This window comes from Quercus suber, unplaced genomic scaffold (genome assembly GCF_002906115.3).
Source record: "Quercus suber isolate HL8 unplaced genomic scaffold, Cork oak 2.0 scaffold_236, whole genome shotgun sequence".
Classification (NCBI taxonomy): domain Eukaryota; kingdom Viridiplantae; phylum Streptophyta; class Magnoliopsida; order Fagales; family Fagaceae; genus Quercus; species Quercus suber.
Genome location: NW_027069693.1, coordinates 352,264 through 376,052, shown reverse-complemented (window position 1 = coordinate 376,052; position 23,789 = coordinate 352,264). Strand labels below are relative to the sequence as shown.

The window sequence follows — 23,789 nt, the reverse complement described above, 5'->3', positions numbered from 1 at the left end:
ATATGATTTTCAAGAATTGCAAAATTGTTATATTGGAGATATGATGGTGAATACTATACAAAAATGTGATGGTTCTGAGTTTTTTTTGAAAGTTTGAATGAGCTTAAAAGTGTTATGTAAGTGATTTGGTTTTGAGCTTTGGTTTATGGTGCTAGATCATTTCAGGTAAGTCAGGTAGAGGTAGATTGAGTATCTCAGCTGTGAACTTGACAGCATTTTAGTTATCTAGCACGTAGATACTTGGGTCAATGAAAGTTTGCTGCTTATGAATGTCAAAAGTTGTCCTCTGGAATCTGAACCTCATTGTATTATATCATGTTATCTAACATAATGTTACATTTTACAAAGAAATTGCAAAAGGATTAGCATTATAAATTGTCCCAATACAATATAGTTTTTTTTTTTTTTTTTTTGGTACAGGCTCAAATAGAAGATAGAACAAGAAGCTAGTTAGGTTACACCTATATTTGTTTTCCAACCCATGGAATGATCCTTAGCATTAAAACTGTGGAAGCAGTCTTGGTGCACCATCAATAATAGCTCTTGATAGTACAGAGTCAAGACTTTAATTTGATCATTTTGAGTTTAACCAATTATTACTATATCAGGTATTACCACAAACAAGTGCAGCAGCCAGTGGGTTTTGATTCCTTTGAACCATGACTTCACCATCTACCCTTTCTTGTAGTTAGAGGAAATGTTGTTTGAGAATTCTTTGATTGATTCTTCAAGAGAGTTTCACAATATGGCCATCAGACTGCCAATATTGCCTTAACGCAAAAACAAAAGCTTTTCATATTTCCTAATGCTTTAAAATTTTACCCAGTTATGAAGTATACACTGGAAAAAAAATTGTAATATAAAAGTATTCTCATCAATACTTACAAACCCATTTAGGAGTTTGTTTCTGTGTCCTCGTTTGGAAACTAATTTCAATCCCATAAGTCAATAGACATATAGGCTTAAGCCTTGTCCTGGACTTTATACTGATCTTATTAGCATAATTACCGTCCTTGATAAGTTAGTCTACGACTCTATCCAGCGTGAGCAGTGGGAGTTGGGACAAACCAACTCTTAACTTATCACAATATTCCATTTACTATTATCATCCACACAGCAAAAACTTGCATTGATTTTTAGCTCTTTTTGATAAATTAAGTAAAATGCTAATAAATAAGTTAGTTCATACTTCTTTTTCATTATGAATACTGAGTAATGACACTCTTTCAAGTCAAACAAATACTATAATATAAGAAAAACCCAATTCCAAGGAGTGATTCAACCGCTCAGAGGGCATTTGGTATATGGCAATTTTTTAGGATTTCTGGAAATGTTGAAAGATCTCTAACAGTCCTACTTTTTTGGTTGCAAACTCCACTAAGAAATTAGATGCCTATGAATATTTGGATTCTCACTCAATTCGATAACATTTTTAAAAAACTGACAATTTCACCAATTCATTTCTACCTTTTAACCAATAAAAATAAAACTTAAAAAAAAATTAGATGCTAAATTATTTTATTTTATTTTATTAACATGACGTGATGCTGTGATTGCCTTGAAGAGTAAGAATTCAAATCATTATGTTTGTATTATATACGTCATTAATAAATGTTAGACTTTGTCATGATTTATAGTTAATATTTTATTTCTCAATATTTATTTTATTTTATTTGTTTGGAAGATTATAAAGAAAAAAAAAAGACTTGATATTGTATTTGCAAATCTAAGGATATTTTGGAAAAAAAATGATAACTCATATTAAGATTTCTAGGAATTAGTCAAATATAAGAATATCATATTTGCAAGAATCTTATTAGATTCTTAATCAAATTAAAGTTAGAAATAATTACATTTCCAAGCATTAGATTACCAAAAATTTGAATAACAAGATTACTCTAGATTCCCTCAAACTAGACACCCCCTTAAAAAAATTGAGATAGGGAAAAATAGCCCTGAGAGTAGAACTAAAGACCATGAAGTAAAAAGTCAATAGTTCAAACTTTGCATTCTCAATCTCTTGGGGACCATAACTCACCAAAAAATGAAAAAGGAAAGGAAAAAAGAGGATAGAGAAATGTACTCTATTATTTTGTCAAATTGCCTATAGTTGTACAAGAGTTAGATATAAACACTGCTAGGAAATACATAATACAATTGTAGTACCAAAATATTGGGCCCAAGTGAGTTGGGCCTAATATTCCAACACAACCTAAGTTCAACATAGAATTCAATAACCAATTAACGAAGCCAGCAATGTATATATAATGATGTGAATGAAATATATACAATAAAATAATCACATATCTACATATTTAACTTTACTTTTATGTTATTCTGTGATTGATTATATAATATCTTTGTGTTGCAAGTAACAAGGGCTTTACATGCAAAGTGGGGCTAGGCCAATTGAATCAAGCCAACTTACATTCAACCAGACATGAATTCAAGAGAAGACCAACCCAATTAAATTTAAGTCCAATTGGAGCAAGGAATCAAAGGAAATTTGCACCAAATCCAAGTCCAAATCTAAGTTCAATTCGGATTAGGATTCCAGCCTGCACATCAGTTAGTATTTTCGGCATAACTTTCGGCTCAGATTGCCAATCGAGATTATTCAAGTTGAGCTGGAAAGTTAAATTAAAGGGTTACAACTTTGTAATTTACCAAAAGTCCGAATTCTGATGATAAATGGGCCAAAATAGTCGATTAATTGAAGCCTACAAATCTGGGATTTTCTCCAAACGGGAATTCAACTTGTAATAGGATTTCTTGACTTATTTAAAGGCTCTTTAGGGCAAAATTCAGAGAGAGGGAGAGGCTAGTGCTAGGGTTGAGGGCTGAATGTATAGAGAGATGCAGCTACTTCTTCCATGACTATTAGTTTTGATTATTTTTCTAGTTTAATGTTTAGTATTTTATTTTTGTGTTTTCTTTCAATTATCATGAGTAGCTAAATTTATAATTAGGGTTGAGGATGAAACTTTGTTAAGGATTATTAGTAATATTTATGTGATTTGATTTTTCCTACAATAGTTGTTCTTTAATGATTTAAAATATTCTTGCTTCATACCAATTGACTAAGATGAGATTCTAAATATGAGTTTAATCATGTTTTTTTCATGATTTAGGATTTGTCTTAATTAATTGAATGCTTGGTTTATTAATTCTTGATTATAAAATTGGATATCGTTTGTGATTTGTCTGTCAATGGATACAAGTTATGATTTGATTTTTAGAATTGGATATATCTTGTGATTTGTTTGGCTACGGATATAATTGATGATTTGGTTTCATAGTTAAGAAGCAAAGAAGAACATGCTTTTGATTTTTAAAATAAGGATTTTAATGAGAATATTTTTCATGGTTGCAAGATTGATTTATAGATTATTATGTAGTGAGTTGGGAAAAATTAATGATCATAAATATATGCTGATATGACTTACAAGGCGGATTTCAAAACCTTAATTCCTTTCCCTTGATTGTTTACATCTTTTTATTGCTTTATATCTTTTGCTTAGTTTAATTATTTTCTTAGTATATTTAATTGCAAACAACCAATTTTTATTAAACTAGATTAGGATTAATTTGGTTAAGATTTAATTAATTTTCCTAGATGCCCCTCTACAAGTCTTTATCTGTTTCTAAAAATCGTTTTATGTTTTTACCATCTTCTTACTGCTCTCTCTCTCTCTCTCTCTCTCTCTCTCTCTCTCTCTCTCTCTCTCTCTCTCTCTCTTGTTACTGCTAATCTTATAAACGATGCCACTCTACAAGGCTTTATTTGTTCCTAATTCTTTGATATATCCTAGTTAGCTACTTAGCTGATGGATTGTCTTTTGGGAACTTCTAAGTAACCTTTCTATTTTGCCAATCCATTGTGCAGCACTTTCAAAAAGAAGGCTCCAAAGGCCATAAAGGAAATCAGGAAGTTTGCCCAAAAGGCTATGGGAACAACTGATGTCAGGGTGGATGTTAAGCTTAACAAGCATGTCTGGAGCCGAGGAATTCGCAGTGTGCCAAGGAGGGTTCGTGTCCGCGTTGCACGTAAGAGAAATGATGAAGAAGACGCAAAGGAGGAGTTTTTCTCACTAGTCACTGTTGCAGAGATCCCTCCAGAGGGTTTGAAGGGGTTGGGCACCAAGGTCATTGAAGAAGAAGATTGAACTAAGCCTACTACCCTAGATCATAGTTAGATTGCTCCAGTTTTGGCTACATATTTCTTGTTTCAGAGATATTTTTCTTTGGCCTTGGATTTTCTCCTGTGGAGAGAGCACTATGGAATTTTATTTTATCTATTTTTCTTGTTCAAGTTTTTTATCTTTCATTGAGACCTTATAAATGTTGTTAGGTGTCTATGTTATATATTTGTGTGGGCTCAGCATCTGACTTCATAGCCAAATGCAATACGTGATGAGTTGAAGATAATAGACTATAATTGCAATAATTATCTTAGGCATTTGATATATGCATTCTCCCCTTCAGTGTGGGTTTCCACACGCACGCACACACACATATATCAGATGCATTATGTTTTGGTGATGATTTTTAAGTGTTAAGCCATCTGATTGGCAGCTGTTTGCATTAGTATGGTATTTGCACCCTGTAGTGTATTTATTTTTGGTTGAAGACTAATCAGCTCTTGTGCTTGTGGTGACACAAGGTTTTGGTGATCTTTTCTTTTGTTCCTAGTTTCAAGGCACACCCTTTGAGCTCCTCTTTGAATTCTAGAAACTCAGAAATTGAGCATCACCCATCAGCTCAGGTAAATAATTTTTCAGACACCTTACCCTAAACTGTCATCATGCTACAGTAAGCATTTCATTGCAGTGGTGAACTTTTAAATGTTCTTCACTGTTTGATGATGATTTTATGAGTGTCTAAGCCCCATTTGTAAGTTTCATTTGTTTTGACCTAAATATTTCCCATATTTGCTTAATGTGACTGAAAATGTTAATAAATTGAAACCAGTGTTACTGGTCAACCTAAAAATTATGTAGCGGATGCGACATAAGATCTTGTCTCCTCTTTTTCCAATTATTTATATTTTTTTTTGAAGTTGGTGTTATGAGTTATGGCTTACAAAATTACCATGAAACAGTGTTTACATTAAACATGGTTAAATTTAATTGAATTGGACCTGAGCTAGAATACATTTAGCAACCTAAATTTTTTACTACAAGTCTGTGGCTTCAATGATGAACAACGTTGGTGGGCCAAGTCTGAAACTTACTTGGACCTTAGTCCCTCACCAAGGCATGTCTTTTGGGCTTAGCATAAGGGATCCAGGGTCCACAGTCCACACCAGTTGAAAGCGTACGGTTACTGCACTCTACCGTAGTGCAAAGTGCAAACTATAAATCCCTCGGTCAGAAATCAGAAATTAATAAAAATCTTCCCCGCCAACTCCAGGCTTTTTCATAGAAGCACCAAAATTCTGCCACAGGCCACACCAATCACGAAATCACAGAACTCCCTTCTTAAACCCTCATCCAAACACACACCTAGTAAAATCTGAAGTTTTTTCAATAAGATATTGATCTCACTCATGTGCCTTTTCTCCTGTGTGTTTGTCTGTTTGTTCTGTTGCTCTTCTNTTTATAAGCGACAAATATTATCATAGTCAAGTTGGTAAACTATATGGCTTGGGAGCACCATATGTTGCACAATTGGTGTGAGTTCAAGATTAAACCTATACTATGTTGATTTGGGTTATATAAGCAATTTCGAATAATCTTAACTGCAAGTACACTAAGAATAACAGTAAATATGATTAGTGCTTCTCTCAAGTCATGATAGGAGGAATTATTATTTGTATGTATGGAAAGAATCACATGGTGCTACTGAGCATCAAAGTTTTTAGCAGAATCATCAACTTTAATAACATTATATGTTGTGAAATTTTAAAATACTAGCAAATGTACGAACCGTACCGAAGTATAGTTTGACAAAAAGAGAGTCGAATCCACAGGGACTTGAATGAACATTTTATAAGATTAGAGTTTCTTAGTGGAACTAATAAAATAGCTTAAGCTCTTTTGGCTTACTTTTAACCACATAGAGCAGAGCTGGCTATCTACATGTGTACCAAAATGACATCCAACTTTTGGATATATGTATACTGAACTCAAGAGACACGTTGGGAATTCAACAACTTACACTAATTTGGACAATAGTGAAAAGTCTTCCAAATGCTACCCAAAGTGTACTTATATAAATCTCTGAAATTCACCCTATGGGCCTAATTAATGGAGTCATATATAACCAAAATATACTTAGTTCTAAACATGCAAGATTACAAACACACAAGATTTGCATGATTCAGAATCATTACTACCTTTATGTTTGCAAAAAGAATGTCAATATTCCTTGCAAAAACATAACAATACATCTCTTGCATCTCTAGTCTCTACAATACCTAGCTATCTCCAATTATACTAAAAATATACCACAACAACACATTTAGAAGTCAGGTAATCATGATTCAGTGCACAGTTTGCCCTTGATGAAGGAGAATCAGTCAGGTAACGACTCACAAATCACACCGAAAGGTACATGTATTATGTATACTTTCACATTTCAATAGATAGAACTTCAAATATTGAGGATGTTTCAACGGATGATATAAGTCACCATTCTACAAAAATCATATCATCTCACATGTTCCACCCTGATTAATAGAGCCTTAGAAAACAAAAATGGACTGAGTATTTTTGACATAAGATATTTACAGCTAAGAATACATTGATCCCAACTCCATAACACCCATTTGCCCCATAAAAAAAAAAAAAAAAACCCCTCTATTTATATATTCACACAACATGAAAATTCCAATTATTAGCAATCCAAATAAATCCAATTAAGGCAAAAGAAACAACCTCGTTTTCTACTACGAAAAGGGGAAAAAAGAACTCTCAAGAAGCAGGAATCAATAAGATTAAAAAAAAAAAAAAAACAGCCTTGACCCACCAAATATAATCCTAGTTAAACCAGATCTAACCCATTAACAAGCATAAAAATGATGTAACACACACATATAGAAACACAGACATTGATAGATACACGTACAGAGAGAGAGAGAGAGAGGGTTGTGTTACCATCCATGAAGGCGTTTGTGGAGGTTGATGGTGTACTCTCTGGTGACAACCTCTTCCTTTCTTCCTTTGCTGCCCTTGTCCACCATTCTTGCAACTCTCTCTCTCTCTCTCTCTCTCTGCTCCGAAAGCTCGACTCTTACGGCTGCTGCTACCAAAGATGAGCTAGGGCGTCACACACAGAAATAATGGGCTGTGTTTTATTTAAGTAGCCCTGGGGTTTTGGTTGAAAGTACTAAAATGTCCTCCCATGTGGTTCCTAATGTAAGGTTCTTTTCGTCAAACTACGTCGCTACCAAGTACTAAGTCGTCTACGTGTCTTATAAAGAGAGGGGTAGAAAGGGAAAAATAATTAAACGGTTTGTCGTTTAAATTTTTTTATTCTCTATATGGTGAGCGACACGCAGTTTTATATATTTTCAGATAAATTGATTCTATCAATCTAGGGCACTCTTTGCTTTACAAATCTTCATTCCCTGAAGGTATAATAATTTTCTTTTATAGATGACCCAATTAGTTATAGTTTATTGATTCACTTGGGTGTGTTTTCTTTTGTTAAGGTTGCTAGAAAATAGTTGTTGTTACTGTTTGCTGACTGACTCAGGGAAATCTGAAAGAGTAGAGTTAGTTGAGAAAACCCAATCAAGATATGGTAAGTCCTTCATCAATTTTGTGCGTTTCAGTTTTAGATTTGTTGGAATTGTATATATATATATATATGAATGTATGTATATATAATTGATTGGGTACACTTTGTTTCAGTCTGGAAGCAGGAAAGAAACCGTTTTGGACCTGGCAAAGTTTGTGGACAAAGGTGTCCAAGTCAAGCTCACTGGTGGTAGACAAGGTAGGTAATTGCTACTATAATTTCAAATTTGAGCAACTTATAGCCTTATAGGTATATGTATAGAGCTGAATATCATATATGCCTATGAGCTTTGGCTGATTCCTAGACTTGAACCTGCGGCACGTATTGCTTGGGCAACTGAATAAAATAAATTAATGCTGAATGTCAAATAAAAGAGTTTATGGTGATGTGGTTTGCAATAGGCATTCAATGTGAAAATGTTTGATGGCAAAGTTACCCAAATGACTTAGTTTCATAACGGAAATGAAAGTATGTTTATTGATTTGAGAACTTCAATATTTAGAAAAATTTTGCTTCTGAGAGCAAGAAACTAGAGGGGTGATTTTAATTACAGAAGTTGCATCTATGGTTGGTTGTGTAAATCTTGTGTTATTTGGGTATGCTAGGAACACTAGAAGGCGGAAAGAGCCACCATGTTGACTATCATTGACCTTATCAATCCTAGATTCCTAGTTCTGTAGGGGGATCATTTGTATCAAACAACCATTATGTTGTCATTACTGATCTAATATGAGTACATAACTTATTTTGTTTTGGCTTGCAGTGACGGGGACTCTAAAAGGATATGATCAGTTGCTAAACCTTGTTTTGGATGAAGCGGTAGAGTTTTTGAGAGGTAGTTACTTCATGGATTTCTGACAATTTCTTATGAGTCCCTCTGTACATGTGTATGGTTTTGATGCATCTGTTGAAACTAATTAAATAGTTATGGTTGTATTTGATCAGTTACTAAACCTTGTTTTGGATGAAGCCATAGAATTTTTGAGAGATCATTACTTCATGAGTTACTGGCAATTGTTTATGACTGTGTGTCTGCGTGCATTCATGTGTGTGTGCATGTGTGTATGTGTTTGAGTGAGAGTAATTGCTGTGTGGTTTTGAGGCATCAGTTCAAACTATCAGTAATTGTTTCTATTTTGATCTTTTTGGACATTTATCCACCTATGAATATTAACTCTTCATGTAATCCTATTATTATCATTCTTTAGGATGCTAAACTCATCACAGTTTCCATGCTGATTGTTGCCAGTTTTATATTTATTTTTTCTTACATAAACTATTCTATGCACACTTATTTTCAATGTTTAATATTTATCTCTGAAAGAACATCATGGTGCTCTTAAAAGATTCTTTTTTATTTTGGAATTTGCTTTTGCTGCAAGAACCGCAAAGTTTCAACTTTCAAGTTGTGGCACTTTGTCCCCTAATATTAACAAAATCCCAAAACATAGTCATGCCTATGAGCCTATCTCAGATGGTTGTTTGGATGACACTTGATTTTTAGTTTGCCACAAATTTTATTTGGGTACATTTTCTATGTTTAAAATTGTTGTGGAAAGTGGAGTATAGTGTAAGTAACACAGTTGTTATAACATGTTACTGAAGGCGGCAAAGTGCCTTACTTCACACACGAGGGCTTTCTTTCTTTCTTTGCGTGTGTGTTTAATAATAAAACAAAAGGTAGGGTGGGTTACCGTGGGTAAGAGAAACATGGGTAGAGATATGCCTGCATTTGCTAGTCATTTACATAAAGTACCATGTTGCTTCATAGTGAAAACTTTCACACCTCTTGAATTGATGACAAATTTATTGAAGGCTTTTAGAACTCTCAGCTCATGCTCTGAGGTTAGGCATAAGGAAACTCCTTGTGGATTATCTTAGTAGCTTCTTTTCTATTTATAATGTAATGTTTAACAAAAGAGATTGTGTTCATTTATCAAATAAAATGATTTAATTTCACCCATATTTGTTTAGGCGTATAGATTTTATTAATGTGAGTAAAACCCGTTCAAGATAATGTACCTCTTAATTACTGCCCCTTGTTTCAAGGGAACACCCTTTGATTCCAACCATGATGTCAACATATAATATGCAAGTATGGTTTACATCTCATGCTTTGATGGAAACCTTTTTTTTTTTTCCTTTCTAGACAATTCCTTCTTTTATTCTTTCTTTGGGGCTTCCTCTTGTATAAATGATTGGGAACGTAAGTGAAACCTCCTTTAAAGACTTATAAGAGGTGAGGGAAATTTGGCTCTAGTGCTCAAGAGTTAATTCGGGATATTGTGGATGATGGAGGCTCTCTTGGTACCTTTTTTAGTCTTTCTAAAGTTGAATTGAGTCATACTTTATTGTCTGTTTTTGTTTATTTGCTGCTGGATCAGTTTTAATTAAGTTTTACTAGAAATAATGGAAATTTGGTAATTTCTAGAAATCTGGATTGGGCTAGCCTTGTCCGTACCAAAGGCCCATGGGTCTTATTCTATCTTTTGAGTACTTTTCCTATTTGGCTTAGAAGTTCTTAAGTCCTTTTTGTTTGTTAATAGTAATCTTAGTCATTCTAAATAGGTTATTCAGAGTAATAGTCATTCTAAGAAAGTATTTATCAAGAGCCTACATAAAGGCTTATTATTCTCAAAAATATTCATAATGAGGTATCAAAAAATATTCATAGTGAGATTGTTTTAATAAAATTCCAGCAGCTTATTTTGAGCTTTGAGGGTGTGACTTACTTCTCCTACCTAACTGTGATTGCATAGTGAATTTACCTTTCATTATTTCTTGTTTTATTCACTGTTTTAACACCAAATTGCCATCAATATATTCAAGATTCAATCTTTTTTTACTTAACCCTTAAACATCAATCCTTATTCAAGTACCCTTTAAGATCTCATCAAGAAATCTAATTTAGAGCTAAATTCCTAAGGATCCTACATCAAAATTGGTATCAAAGCCCATCAAGGCTTCCATCCTGCATCAATAAATCCTGTGTACTAGGGTTGTTTTAACGAAATCCATTACTTCAAAAATAAATAAAAATCATCCTTCTTTTATTCACCTAAGCTTATGGAAATCCTAAACTTTATTCCCACAACTCTCTTCTACCGAGCCCTATTTATTTGTTGAAATCCTTATAAATAAAGCAGAAAAGATGATTATTAATATGGTACTGAATTCTAAATAATCTTGCATCAGATATGATACTGGAACTATTCTTTAATATCATTGTTGTCACATCAATGGTCCATCGTGCACCATGTGAGTCCATAAGTTTCAGATACCAATTGTCTCTCCCTAAGAGAAGGAATTACAAAAGAAAAAATAAAGATCTAACATCATATTGGATGTTGGTTCACCATGTTGCCACCATGTTGCACTTCACAGAGCACATGTTGGGACTTGCTCGAGACTTGGTGGCATTCGTTTTCCCACCTGTTCCTTCCTGTGCTGGATGGAGCATCAGCCAAATTTGTGGGTGGCTTCTTTCCAGCGTAAGAAGGAACTGAATTCCATTGTAAGCATTTTTCTAGCTAAGAGCCTTGTAACTCAATGGCATTGCCTAGTGTTTCCAACGGAGACATCTAGGTTCAAATCCCCCTCCCCCCGCTTAAATGTAAAAACCTTTTTTTTAGAAGAAAATTTTAAAAACCTAGCAAAACATTTTTGATGTAATTTTAAGATTTAAGCTTCATGTGATAAGTGCACAAGATGGGGCTCAAATTAGTATATGTGGTTACAATCTGTATCTGATTGTTGAGAGAACACATCAGAAATGAAAACTGTGTTGAATCACAGTTGGCAACTTTCATGTTCCTTTTCTTTCCAAATGAGTTAATAGAAACAAAATAGCATTAGACTAATTAGCTTATTATGTATGTATGCTCTCTCTGTTGCTGTTTGTTCTTCTGATTCTTTGCCAACTACATTTTTTAGTAAACATGGTAATACACGTTGGTTGATTTACATGAGCCATTTGTTATGGTAATTTGGTCACTTTAACTACAATCCCTGTTGAGTTACATGGCCATTTGTTATGTGGGCTATTGTCATATGGAGATTATTTCAGCACTTACTTCTTAATGGGTTTATTCATGAGTGAATTGTAGAGTCAACTAGAACAGTGATAGGTGATAAAAAAGTGGAGAGTGAAGTTCAGGTACACACCATAAGAGTTTAAGTGGCTGGCAGAGTTCTTAAAGGAAAGTTCACTGTTTCCTGAAATGACACCTCTTTCCCTTGTAAGAGTAAGGTGGAGAGTGAGGTCATGAGTTCAAGGCCTGCTGAGTTCATATGTAATTTCCTAATGAAAAAAAAAAATTAAAGTTTTTTTTATAAGGATAAACCATGATAGGACACAATCTGTCGGGATGGATGGGGTGTCACCCTTTTTTTACATATTTTGGTCAGACAAAGGTTTGCAAGAATTACTGGAGCCATGGGTTTAATTCTTTTGCTTATATTTGACTGAGGGGTGGATAACATTAAATGCATAAAAACCAAAAAAGTAAGCCTTTTTTAAAAAAGAAAAGAAAAGAAAAGAAAAGTGGTTCTCAACTATTCTCCTCTCCTTTAAGGTAAGTCTTTTTTAAAAAGGGAAAAGAAAAGAAGCATCATGTTTAGTTTTCAATGTAATTTCCTCTTCTAGATAATATTGGAAAAGCTAAAGCATGCAAAAAATAGATGATGCCCTATCAATGTTAGTGCAGCACTTCCCCATCATGGATTGTCCTATTTATATGTAGGGCATACTGAACGGGGAAAAAAAGGCTACAGTGTGCCAATCAACACAAAGGAACATGATCTTTGGCCTATCCTTTAGTGTTCTGTAGTTTTTATTTAGAAGGCTAACAGGTAGTGGAAGCCAATTAAAAGACAGGAGCTTCTTTGCTTAATTGTGACATTTCACAAATCCCATTGATTCAAGTGTTGAGACACCACATGGAGTAAAAGCACCATGGTGAGACTTCATGTTCTATCCTATCTTTTTTGGGTATTTGGGCACTCAAGCTTAACTATTTTAAATGTCAATGCCTTGTGGTTCAGATGGGCTACCATTAAATAAATAGGGAGATTGAGTTTTTGGCCTTGCTTTCATTAGATCAATTTGGCCCCAAACGATTAGATAATTCAAGTCGCAACATGCTAAGTGACATGCTTTCAAATTGTTATCTTCTAAAAAGTAAAGTTGCATTTAAACAGTTTGATGGTTATCTTTATTAGAAGATGTAAAACTCACATGTATCTGACACTTGAATGATTCGGAATTTTAACAATATTTGTAGGTTCTCCTAGATAACAGCCTCTATAAGGCCTATGTGCCAGTTAATTGCAGCTATATGAAGAAATTTTAATATAGCAAAGGATTGTGATAGTTATCATTACTTAGTTCCTATGCATGTAGGCACCCACCTTTAGCTAGTATCCTCCGGTAGGTTTGTGCTAACCTGCACCTGTTGAAAAATGATAACAATCTGTTCTAATTTGAACAGTGTTAGATGGTAAGCAATGTCAAGTAGTCAATAAGAGGGCTAATAAGCCTGAAAGGCTACCCACATTGGATGTGTATTTTCTTGAATCCATTTCTGGGCTTCTTTTGTTGCATGTAGTATTGTTTTCTTGGATTCAGATTTCTATCACCTTTATATATTTTCCTTATCTTTTTCCAGGAAACTTGGTAGTGATACTGTATTTATACAACTTCTTGAAATTTCTAGACAAATTAACTTGGAATATTTGCCTGTGTTCTGCAGATCCTGATGATCCACTGAAGACTACTGATCAGACCAGGCGCCTGGGCCTAATAGTATGTTCTCTTCCAGTATATACGCATTTAATTTAATTGTTCATGAATATAAACATCTAGAATGTCAGCATGTAACCCAAAGGTTGGATCTTAAATATTGCTGTTACAAGACATATTGGCATGCTTTCTAACTTATTTATGATGAAAATCATTGTCTTTTGAATTTGCTAGACCATTTAATATGAAAAATACTTGCCCTTTTACTTTATTCTCACAAGTTTGAATTGGTAAAATGACACTGAGATTTTAACTGCCCAAAAGAACCATTAGATCAAGCTCATCACTGTCATGGTCAAATTTTTTACTGTAAGGTAGTCGCAAAAAAGATGTCATCATAGAGCGTGAATTATAGGATCCAAACATGATGCTCAATGATTTTTTTTTTCTAATACTGCTTGAAGCCACCTTTCTTGTGAAAGCCTACTGACGGCAAGTTACTTAGTTTTCGGCACAATTCTCAACAATGTAATAATAGGCTGCCAATGGCATGACTTGGTGCAAGACAAGACATCTTTGTATTGTTGTGGATCTCTTTAAAGTGGTATCATTCTGTAGGACCTGTTTTAATAATGTACTTCAATATTTTCCAAGATTCTTGTGTGTTCTCGTGAATTATTTGATCACTGGCCTATTGTTGTCAATATTACTAGCTTCTCAATTCGCTTTTACCAAAAAGAAAATGTTGGTAACAATGATATGGATTCTGAGTCATTAAGAAAGAGAAAGGTTCACTGTAGCAGCTCTTTATTCAATACTGCTTTATATAATGAAAAATAAAAGGCTGGATTCAGTGACTGGTTACTCAAATGTAAGAAAAAATGGGCATCTATTACAATGTTGGAGCATTGAATTTAAACATATCAAAGGTGGAGAAAGGAAATAATTTCAGCCATTATTTCCCTGAATATATATTGAGAAAGAAAGATACACTAGCAAAATCTTTAGTGTACTGTAAGTGACTTTTCTTGTTCAATAAAGTTTCTTATTTACTTATCAAACCAAACAAAAAAAAGAACTTTAAACAATCTTCAATGATTCTTACTCTTTCAACTTTGTTTTCTTGTTGGAGGTAAACAAATTTTGATGGTGATTTATTGTGTTGCAGGTTTGCAGGGGAACCGCTGTAATGCTTGTGTCCCCAACAGACGGCACAGATGAGATTGCCAACCCTTTTATCCAGCCAGATGGGGCCTAAAGGCATATTATCTTCCTCAATCTGTAGGCCTAACTTGCTCTACAAGTTGGACTAGTAGTCATCAAGAAATTATGTTTGACAAACAACTTGCAACTATGGAATTTGTGGGTTCATTTTTTAGTGAATTACCAAAAAAAAGAAGAAAAAAGGAGTAAATTCTGCATTAAATTATTGACTTGGGCATAGTCTCTAAAAGCTGCAGTCAACTCTAAAGGCCGCAATAAGCTTTTAATTTTTGGCCTTTAGTTCTGTAGGTGATAGCCAGTAAAATGCTTAGTCTTTGCCTCTAAGTTTTCCTCTGCTTATACAGCTCGATTTGTTTTAACATTAATATTTTCTAAAAAAAATTACTCAATTTTTAAAAAGTAATTTAAAAGAAACTATGTTATTTTTCAATGTTTACGTAGTAATTTTTGAAAAACTCTTTCATTTTGCTATGTTTGTTGAAGTCCCTAAAAATGAGATAGAACTCTTTTTCATAGTTTTCATATTGCCTCTTAAAACTTTCTTTATTTAGCATCACATTAGATAGAGTTGTTTTTTTAAAAATTTTAGTGGAAAATAATTTATATTTTTAATAAGATTTTCCGTTGACCAAAAATTGTTTTCTTTTAACACATTTTTTTTAATGCTACCAAGCACAGAAAAAAGCAAAAAACTATTCATCGAAATAAACAGAGATATTAGTTTCAAACAGAAACACAATTGCATTCATAATATCATTTAAGTTATGGATGACCACTTGATTCATAAGTTCATTCTACTATTTCACCTATATTTTCTATTCTCCTTGTTATTGTTAACCATTTACTTTAATTTTACAAAAAATTCTAAATCTATATAATAGTAATAATAATAAGAATAAGAATAAGAAAAAAGAAAACTGTGGGAAAATGTTGGGTTTGAGGCAGAAGAAAATTTGATTTTTACAAAATAAAATTTTTTAACCTCATAAGAAAGAAAATGCGTTATTATGCTCAACTCCTTTTTCCTTCAATTATATCAGAGTATTAGACCAAGGTTTGTACCTGGGGACCTTCCTGTAACAAGCTAAAAAGACCCAAAAAAAAGGATACTTGGAATTTTCATGGACAAATATAAGTTGATCCCATTCTCTTCATGGACCATACATGAACAAAAATGTCCAAAGCAAGCATAAGAGCAATTATTTGGCAATGGTTCAATTTGTAACTTAAAAAAGAGCTTCAAAATATAAAATTCTAACTTCAAAAGCAGCATATAAACGCAGACCCAGAATATCATGACAAATCTCGTTGGGGTCCACGTCTTTAATAATCTTTTGGGAATAACTAAAATGAAAAATCTCTCACCCACGGGATTTTATTTTTTAGGAAACCAATTGAAGAAAGAGAAATCCTCTAATGTTAATGTCACCCATGTTATTATGTTCCTAGATTTTCATTTTAAAAATATTTTTGGAAAGACAATCTCTTTTGTGGACTGCTTTTACTTTTTTTATTTATTTATTCATTTTACTTGATAACCTCCAAATCAAATATGGCATCGAATTCGAATCTCCTTTATCTTATCTAATTGTTTATCTGAGCAAAAATTATAAAACCTCCATAAATTATTCGAACTTATACTTTGATTCTCCTACTACAATTCCATCTTTAATGAAATTGTCCGATATATGATGATGATGATAACAAAAATTACAACTCTAAAGAGAAAAACATTGATACTCCTTTGCATATAATATAGTATAGAGTTTTTTTTACAAATACAATAAAATCGCATAATATTTTCACAACAAGTTGAGAGATCAACTCACTATAAGTCAAAATGAAAAGGAGAAAAAAAATTGAAATTAGAGTAAGATCTACCACAACTAAATAAGGCCCTTTTGTACTTTTATTGATATTTTTGGACTTTTATTGTAAAAATTGAAATTAAAATTTTGATTTTTTTTTTTTTTTGATGGGTAAAATTTAGTTATTGAAATGTGATGGGAATTCCATTAATGAACCAAACATCATAATAATATATTCTTGTAATGAGATCCTAAGAATCTAAGATTGTGATGCAATGTAACATTTCGTGAATTAAACGCTGTTTAAGAATATGGAAGAAACCAAAAATGGAAATCAAATGGTGGTGGTAGTGCAATAGACAAAGCTGATGATGATAATTTGAGTGAGAGCCACTGCACCATTTTTCGTAAGTAGGAAATAGTAATGACTTGGCATTGCTTATGAAGTCATGAAGAAGAGAACATAAATTATCCAGCTCCCCTCTCATTGAGACATCAACACGTGTGTGTAGGTTTAGCCGTTAATTTGTTTCTATAAAAAATCACAATAAGTCAAAATGAAAAAAGAAAAAAAATTATAGTAAGATCTACCACAACTAAAAACAAAGGTGTTATGAAAATATTGTGAGATTTTATTATGAAATTTAACATGATAGTAAATAAAGCATAAATCAAATGTGTGACTTTTTTGTGTGCTAAATTACCATTTCTTTTAACTTGCAAAAATTAAAAAGGTGTAGTGATTGACTAATTGGCAAGTAAGTAAGCAAAGTTACACCTAACATGACAGTATGTAAAGCATAAATTATATTAATATTTATTATATGAGCTATGTGTTTCAGACCGATTAAATATACATAATATGTTAAAACTGAACCACGTTATTTTAAGGTTTCAAAAAACCACAAATAATGCCCCGCACCACACTTATTAATATATATTTAATAGATATTTAGCATATATTAAATATATATAGTATATATTTGTAATATATATTTAATATATATGAAAATTGATCAAACCACACAAAATCACATGGTGACCGATCTAATAAAGTGTGGTGTAATGAGGGTTTTGGAAAAACCACACTACATCACATAATGACCAATCTATTCAAATGCGATGCAGTGAGCGTTTTGGGAAAACTGCACTACGAGGTGTGGTGCTAAATATGGCTCAAAACCACATCAAATTGCATTGTGAACACCCTTAACGAAAAGTAGGAGTGTGCTGTGTGCATCCAACTTACTAACCCAATCCAACTCAATCGGATGACTAGGGTTGGTTTAAGGTGGCAAATGTTGAAATTTTATTTTAAGCCTTGGATTGGGTTAGAGTTGATAATTTTTTAAATTTATCTGACCCAACTAACTTGATCCAACATATATATAAGTTTATTTTATTACTCTTGGGTGGCTCTGTCACCGCAAATTGGCTATCGTTTGAGCATTGAACTGATTGGTGTTTATGTAGTTTTGATTTGGTAGAAGTTAGTAAACTCCTCTTCCCAGTGGTTGATAACCAAGATCTTGAACTTCTTGTGGCCTTGTGCAATACCCTCCCTGATGAATAACTAAAATTTTGAGCAGTTTGTGCCTTTGTGTTAATAGCAGCCCTGATTAAGGATTACATGTGGAGACTGCATAACAGAGTTGTCTTTTTTTTTTTTTTTTTGATAGGATAACAGAGTTGTCTTTAATCATGAAAAAGGTAAATTTTACTGATGCAACAATTTAAAGAGAATGCCGTAAATCAGGTGGTGAGACAGAAGTGTGGAAGAAACTCGAGCCATTCTGACTTTGTAGCCTGTACAGCTTGCTAATTTTGAGCTTAATTTGCAAAATATTTTGGTTGAAAATGACTTCAGGAATTGTGTTTAAGAGGTATCTCAGCTACCATGCAACATGACACTGTTAGCAGCTCTTTTAAATATTGGGTTAAAAGAGAGGTCACACTCTAAAGAATAAATGGGGTTTGGTGTTGAGGCATTGAATAAAGACTTTTGTAATCTCTAGTTTTCTTTTTTTTCTTTTTTTTTTCTTTTTTTTCATTTTTGGGGGTAATCTTTTGTAATCTTCTTTTTTTTTTTTTTGATGTGGAATCTTTTGTAATCTAGAATATGGAAGAAACCAAAAATGGAAATCAAATGGTGGTGGTAGTGCAATAGACAAAGCTGATGATGATAATTTGAGTGAGAGCCACTGCACCATTTTTCGTAAGTAGGAAATAGTAATGACTTGGCATTGCTTATGAAGTCATGAAGAAGAGAACATAAATTATCCAGCTCCCCTCTCATTGAGACATCAACACGTGTGTGTAGTTTTAGCCGTTAATTTGTTTCTAAAAAAATCACAATAAGTCAAAATGAAAAAAGAAAAAAAATTATAGTAAGATCTACCACAACTAAAAACAAAGGTGTTATGAAAATATTGTGAGATTTTATTATGAAATTTAACATGATAGTAAATAAAGCATAAATCAAATGTGTGACTTTTTTGTGTGCTAAATTACCATTTCTTTTAACTTGCAAAAATTAAAAAGGTGTAGTGTTTGACTAATTGGCAAGTAAGTAAGCAAAGTTACACCTAACATGACAGTATGTAAAGCATAAATTATATTAATATTTATTATATGAGCTATGTGTTTCAGACCGATTAAATATACATAATATGTTAAAACTGAACCACGTTATTTTAAGGTTTCAAAAAACCACAAATAATGCCCCGCACCACACTTATTAATATATATTTAATAGATATTTAGCATATATTAAATATATATAGTATATATTTGTAATATATATTTAATATATATGAAAATTGATCAAACCACACAAAATCACATGGTGACCGATCTAATAAAGTGTGGTGTAATGAGGGTTTTGGAAAAACCACACTACATCACATAATGACCAATCTATTCAAATGCGATGCAGTGAGGGTTTTGGGAAAACTGCACTACGAGGTGTGGTGCTAAATATTGCTCAAAACCACATCAAATTGCATTGTGAACACCCTTAACGAAAAGTAGGAGTGTGCTGTGTGCATCCAACTTACTAACCCAATCCAACTCAATCGGATGACTAGGGTTGGTTTAAGGTGGCAAATGTTGAAATTTTATTTTAAGCCTTGGATTGGGTTAGAGTTGATAATTTTTTTAAATTTATCTGACCCAACTAACTTGATCCAACACACACATATATATATATATATATAAGTTTATTTTATTACTCTTGTGTGGCTCTGTCACTGCAAATTGGCTATCGTTTGAGCATTGAACTGATTGGTGTTTATGTAGTTTTGATTTGGTAGAAGTTAGTAAACTCCTCTTCCCAGTGGTTGATAACCAAGATCTTGAACTTCTTGTGGCCTTGTGCAATACCCTCCCTGATGAATAACTAAAATTTTGAGCAGTTTGTGCCTTTGTGTTAATAGCAGCCCTGATTAAGGATTACATGTGGAGACTGCATAACAGAGTTGTCTTTTTTTTTTTTTTTTTTGATAACAGAGTTGTCTTTAATCATGAAAAAGGTAAATTTTACTGATGCAACAATTTAAAGAGAATGCCGTAAGTCAGGTGGTGAGACAGAAGTGTGGAAGAAACTCGAGCCATTCTGACTTTGTAGTCTGTACAGCTTGCTAAGTTTGAGCTTAATTTGCAAAATATTTTGGTTGAAAATGACTTCAGGAATTGTGTTTAAGAGGTATCTCAGCTACCATGCAACATGACACCGTTGGCAGCTCTTTTAAATATTGGGTTAAAAGAGAGGTCACAATCTAAAGAATAAATGGGGTTTGGTGTTGAGGCATTGAATAAAGACTTTTGTAATCTTTAGTTTTTTTTTTTTTTTTTTAATAATTTTAATTTTTATGATGTGGAATCTTTTGTAATCTTTAGCTAGTTGTTTAATATGTTGTAACACATATCATTAATTATACCTAGAGAATCAGTGATGCCTCTGCCTTTACAGTTAGGAGGAGAGCTTGAAATCAATTAAAAAAAAAAAGGGATTCGAGAGTGTTAATGCACTAATGCTACCTCCATTGTGAATCCTACTACTATTATTTTTTTTTTTATTATCATCAATTTTTTTTATAAGTAAAAAAGAGGATCTTTGTTGTGAATCCTACTACCATTATTCGATTGAATATTATTTTTCAAATAATCTAATAGTATAAGAATGAAAATTTCAAACATAATTATCTTAATAAAAAAGAGTAGACTTACTAGACTATAGTATACTACTAAATTATAGTAATCATAATATATATATACACATACACTATTAATAATAGGATTCTCCATTTGGGTTTTAACTTTTTGCGTACTAAAATACATTCACACAAATTCTTAAACTCTCTAAAATACCCCCTATTTTTTAGTTAAATAATTTTTAAATTAAAAAATAAAAACTGGTTAAAAGAGTAATTTATTGTTCCTAAATTTTAGGTTTTTCCTTTATCTTTTCCATTCGGCCTAAAACTTAAGACATTATTTTCATCTCATTTTTAAACATTATTCCACATTAACTTACCTCTTTTTTTAAAAAATAAAAATACAAACGGTTATTTATATATCACTTTTAAACATTATAACACTGAATAAAAAAATATAAAAAAAATGCATTATTGCACGCGCAAAGCGCATTTAGTACTATTAATAACAAGATTTTCTGTTTGGATTTTATCATTTTGTATACCAAAATATCCCCATACAAATTCTTAAACTCTCTAAAATACTCCTATCTTTTAGTTGAATAATTTAAAATTTAAAAACACAAATTGGTTTAAAGAGTTATTTACTATTTTTAAAAAAGTTTCTAAGTTTTAGGCAAAGATCCTAAAAATTAGTACACCATCTTTTTTTTTTTTTTTTTAAAGAAAGAGTTAAGTAAAATTTATTAGAACCTTATCTATATTTCACTTTTAAATATTATTTCACTAAACCCTAAATAAATAAATAAAAAATAGCTTTATTGTACGTGCAAAACACATATGATGAGTCTAATATATATAGAAGAGGATTTTCCTCTTTGAACTGGACTTTTACATGATTCAAAAATACTCTCATTAGTAAATAGTAACTTCATTTAGAAATATGGTCATAAATGTCAAATAACAAATTTTATTTTAAATTCAAAAAGAAAACTCCTAAAATTTAGGATTTTTTTCATTTCAAGTTTAAAAAAGAAATTATAGTTACCGTTAATCTTTAATAGTTTATACTTTTTATTTGTTTGAAAAAATAATTCTAAATTATAATAGATGCAAATTATTAACATTTACTCAAAAAAATAGAAAAGCTTCTGAGCACGCACAACGTGCATGCCTAGAAGCTGTATATATATAAAAGTATGAGAATGAATTTTTACAACGTGCATGCTTAGAAGTTGTACATATATAAAAGTATGAGAATGAATTTTTACAACGTGCGTGCTTAGAAGCTATATATATATATAAAAGTATGAGAAGGATTTTTTTTTTTTTTTTTTTTTATTGATGAAAGAGAAGGATAGAAATGTTTTTTGACTTAACTTTGGAGGGTCTTCAGCCAGTACCACATTGGTATTTGGTATTCTCCTAGGGTTTTCTCTTTGTGTTGTGCAGGAATTGTTTCAAGCGTACGAAGACTGTATGACTTACTATTGATTTTTCAGCATCATCATATCGCAATATGCTAAATCACACGAACATATTTGTCGATGGATTTGGCTCTCATCCAAGACTTGCGAAGATTCAAGAGCAAATACCATACATATTAATTTGTTTGTTCTTCAAAAACAGTTTTTTTTTTTTTAAAAAAAAAAGGAAAAGAAAAGGAAAGATGAGGTGCACATTTCAAGGTTCTTGTGCCAGCACTCAGTAACATGGGCATTGGATTGTCAGCCAGCCATTAGACCAATGCCCATTACCATTCACACCCAAAGAGACAAAAACTACAATAATAAAGTCAGCACTGATCATCTAGTAAAGTCATGACTCTTGACTCATGAGGGAACACAATTGCCAACTTTTTTGCGAAGACAATTGTCAACTAATTTAACGTCACTTTATTTTTCTTCTTCAGTTTAGACTAATAGCCTGCTGGGTCCGTTATGTAAAATTTAAGTGTTATTTTTTAGATTTTTTTTAAAAAAATTTAGCTATGTGATTATATTTAATTAAAATATACTTTCATTTCATAAAAAAAAAAAAAAATCGCATGTGAAAAAGTCATATGATAGAATTTTAGAAGAAAATTTTAAAAATATATCTAAGTACTATACCTAAATTTTATCCATCATAATTTAATGTTTATTGTTTATTCTAAATAAGTAAAGGTGTAATAATTTGTTTTATCTCAAAATTATTAAAAAGTTCATTTTCATTTTATTATTGAAATATTTTACTTTATGTTCTTGAACTTAAAAAAAAAATATTTTTTATTCGTAAACTATTGACAATTTTTTTTTAATCTCTATTTTTGACTCAATGGTCAATACTATTGAAAAAACCTTTTTATAAAGTTTAAGGATAAATAAAGATCTTTTTAAAGAAAAAACTTTTGATAAAATTTAGGAACTAAAATAATATTTGACCTTAATTTTAATAACATGCACACTAATTTATAAAAGAAATATTAGTGGTGAAGCCAAATAAAACCAGCAAAAATTGAACACAATAATAATTTGTAAAAATATTATAAACCAGTTAATGGTTTGTTACTTGTAATGGTAACATTATTCTAATCTAAATAGCATTTCTCTTTTTCGCGTGGAAGAATAATCTTTCTTATTCAATGGTATTAAAAATTACTCAATTTATATTCTCGTGCAAACATAATTATTGTTTAACGCAGTTATGAGTTGTTATGACCTCTATTATTATTGTTATTATATTATGGATTTTACTAATGGGTATTCTTAGGGTACACATTAATTTTCATTTTTAGAAAATTTTCTTTCGAGAATTGAAAAAGTAATGACAACTTTTTCAATTTTCGATAAAATATTTTCAAAAATAAAAATTTAATATGTGCCTTAAAAGTACACATTAACCGGACCCTATTATTATTATTATGAGCATAAACCATGCCAGTCTATTCAGAAAAAACAAAACAAAAAACCATGCCACTCTGTGATGAAGGTTGTTCAAAGCTGTGACGGTCCAAAGCACATCAGCCATTCCAAGTGTCATAACAGCATCTTTGACAATGAAATCTTCAAATATGAGTGACGTAATCACAGCTTCTTTTTCTTCTCATTCGGCGAAAAAGAAAAAAAAATGATAATGAGA

The 23,789-nt window shown here is 31.9% G+C and overlaps 1 protein-coding gene across 2 annotated transcripts; it reads left to right on the top strand.

Moving 5' to 3' along the window:
* The first annotated feature begins 7,482 nt into the window (after positions 1 to 7,482).
* Positions 7,483 to 14,912, top strand: LOC112003133 (sm-like protein LSM7). 2 transcript variants are annotated; one of them, XM_024035309.2, is made up of 6 exons: positions 7,483 to 7,576; positions 7,655 to 7,746; positions 7,857 to 7,941; positions 8,507 to 8,578; positions 13,494 to 13,546; positions 14,652 to 14,912. In XM_024035309.2, the coding sequence occupies exons 2-6, from the start codon at positions 7,744 to 7,746 to the stop codon at positions 14,739 to 14,741; spliced, it is 303 nt and encodes a 100-aa protein (XP_023891077.1). In that variant the 5' UTR covers positions 7,483 to 7,576; positions 7,655 to 7,743; the 3' UTR covers positions 14,742 to 14,912. The 2 variants fall into 2 exon arrangements, with proteins under 2 accessions (XP_023891077.1, XP_065636519.1); XM_065780447.1 differs by lacking the exon at positions 7,483 to 7,576 and having other exon boundaries at positions 7,586 to 7,746.
* Positions 14,913 to 23,789: the final 8,877 nt, after the last annotated feature.

What these genes read in the sequence shown, in the direction of transcription:
- LOC112003133 (XM_024035309.2), top strand. An exon ending in GCTCACTGGTGGTAGACAAG is followed by an intron (nt 7,942 to 8,506) that starts GTAGGTAATTGC and finishes TTTGGCTTGCAG; the next exon opens with TGACGGGGACTCTAAAAGGA. An exon ending in CCAGGCGCCTGGGCCTAATA is followed by an intron (nt 13,547 to 14,651) that starts GTATGTTCTCTT and finishes ATTGTGTTGCAG; the next exon opens with GTTTGCAGGGGAACCGCTGT.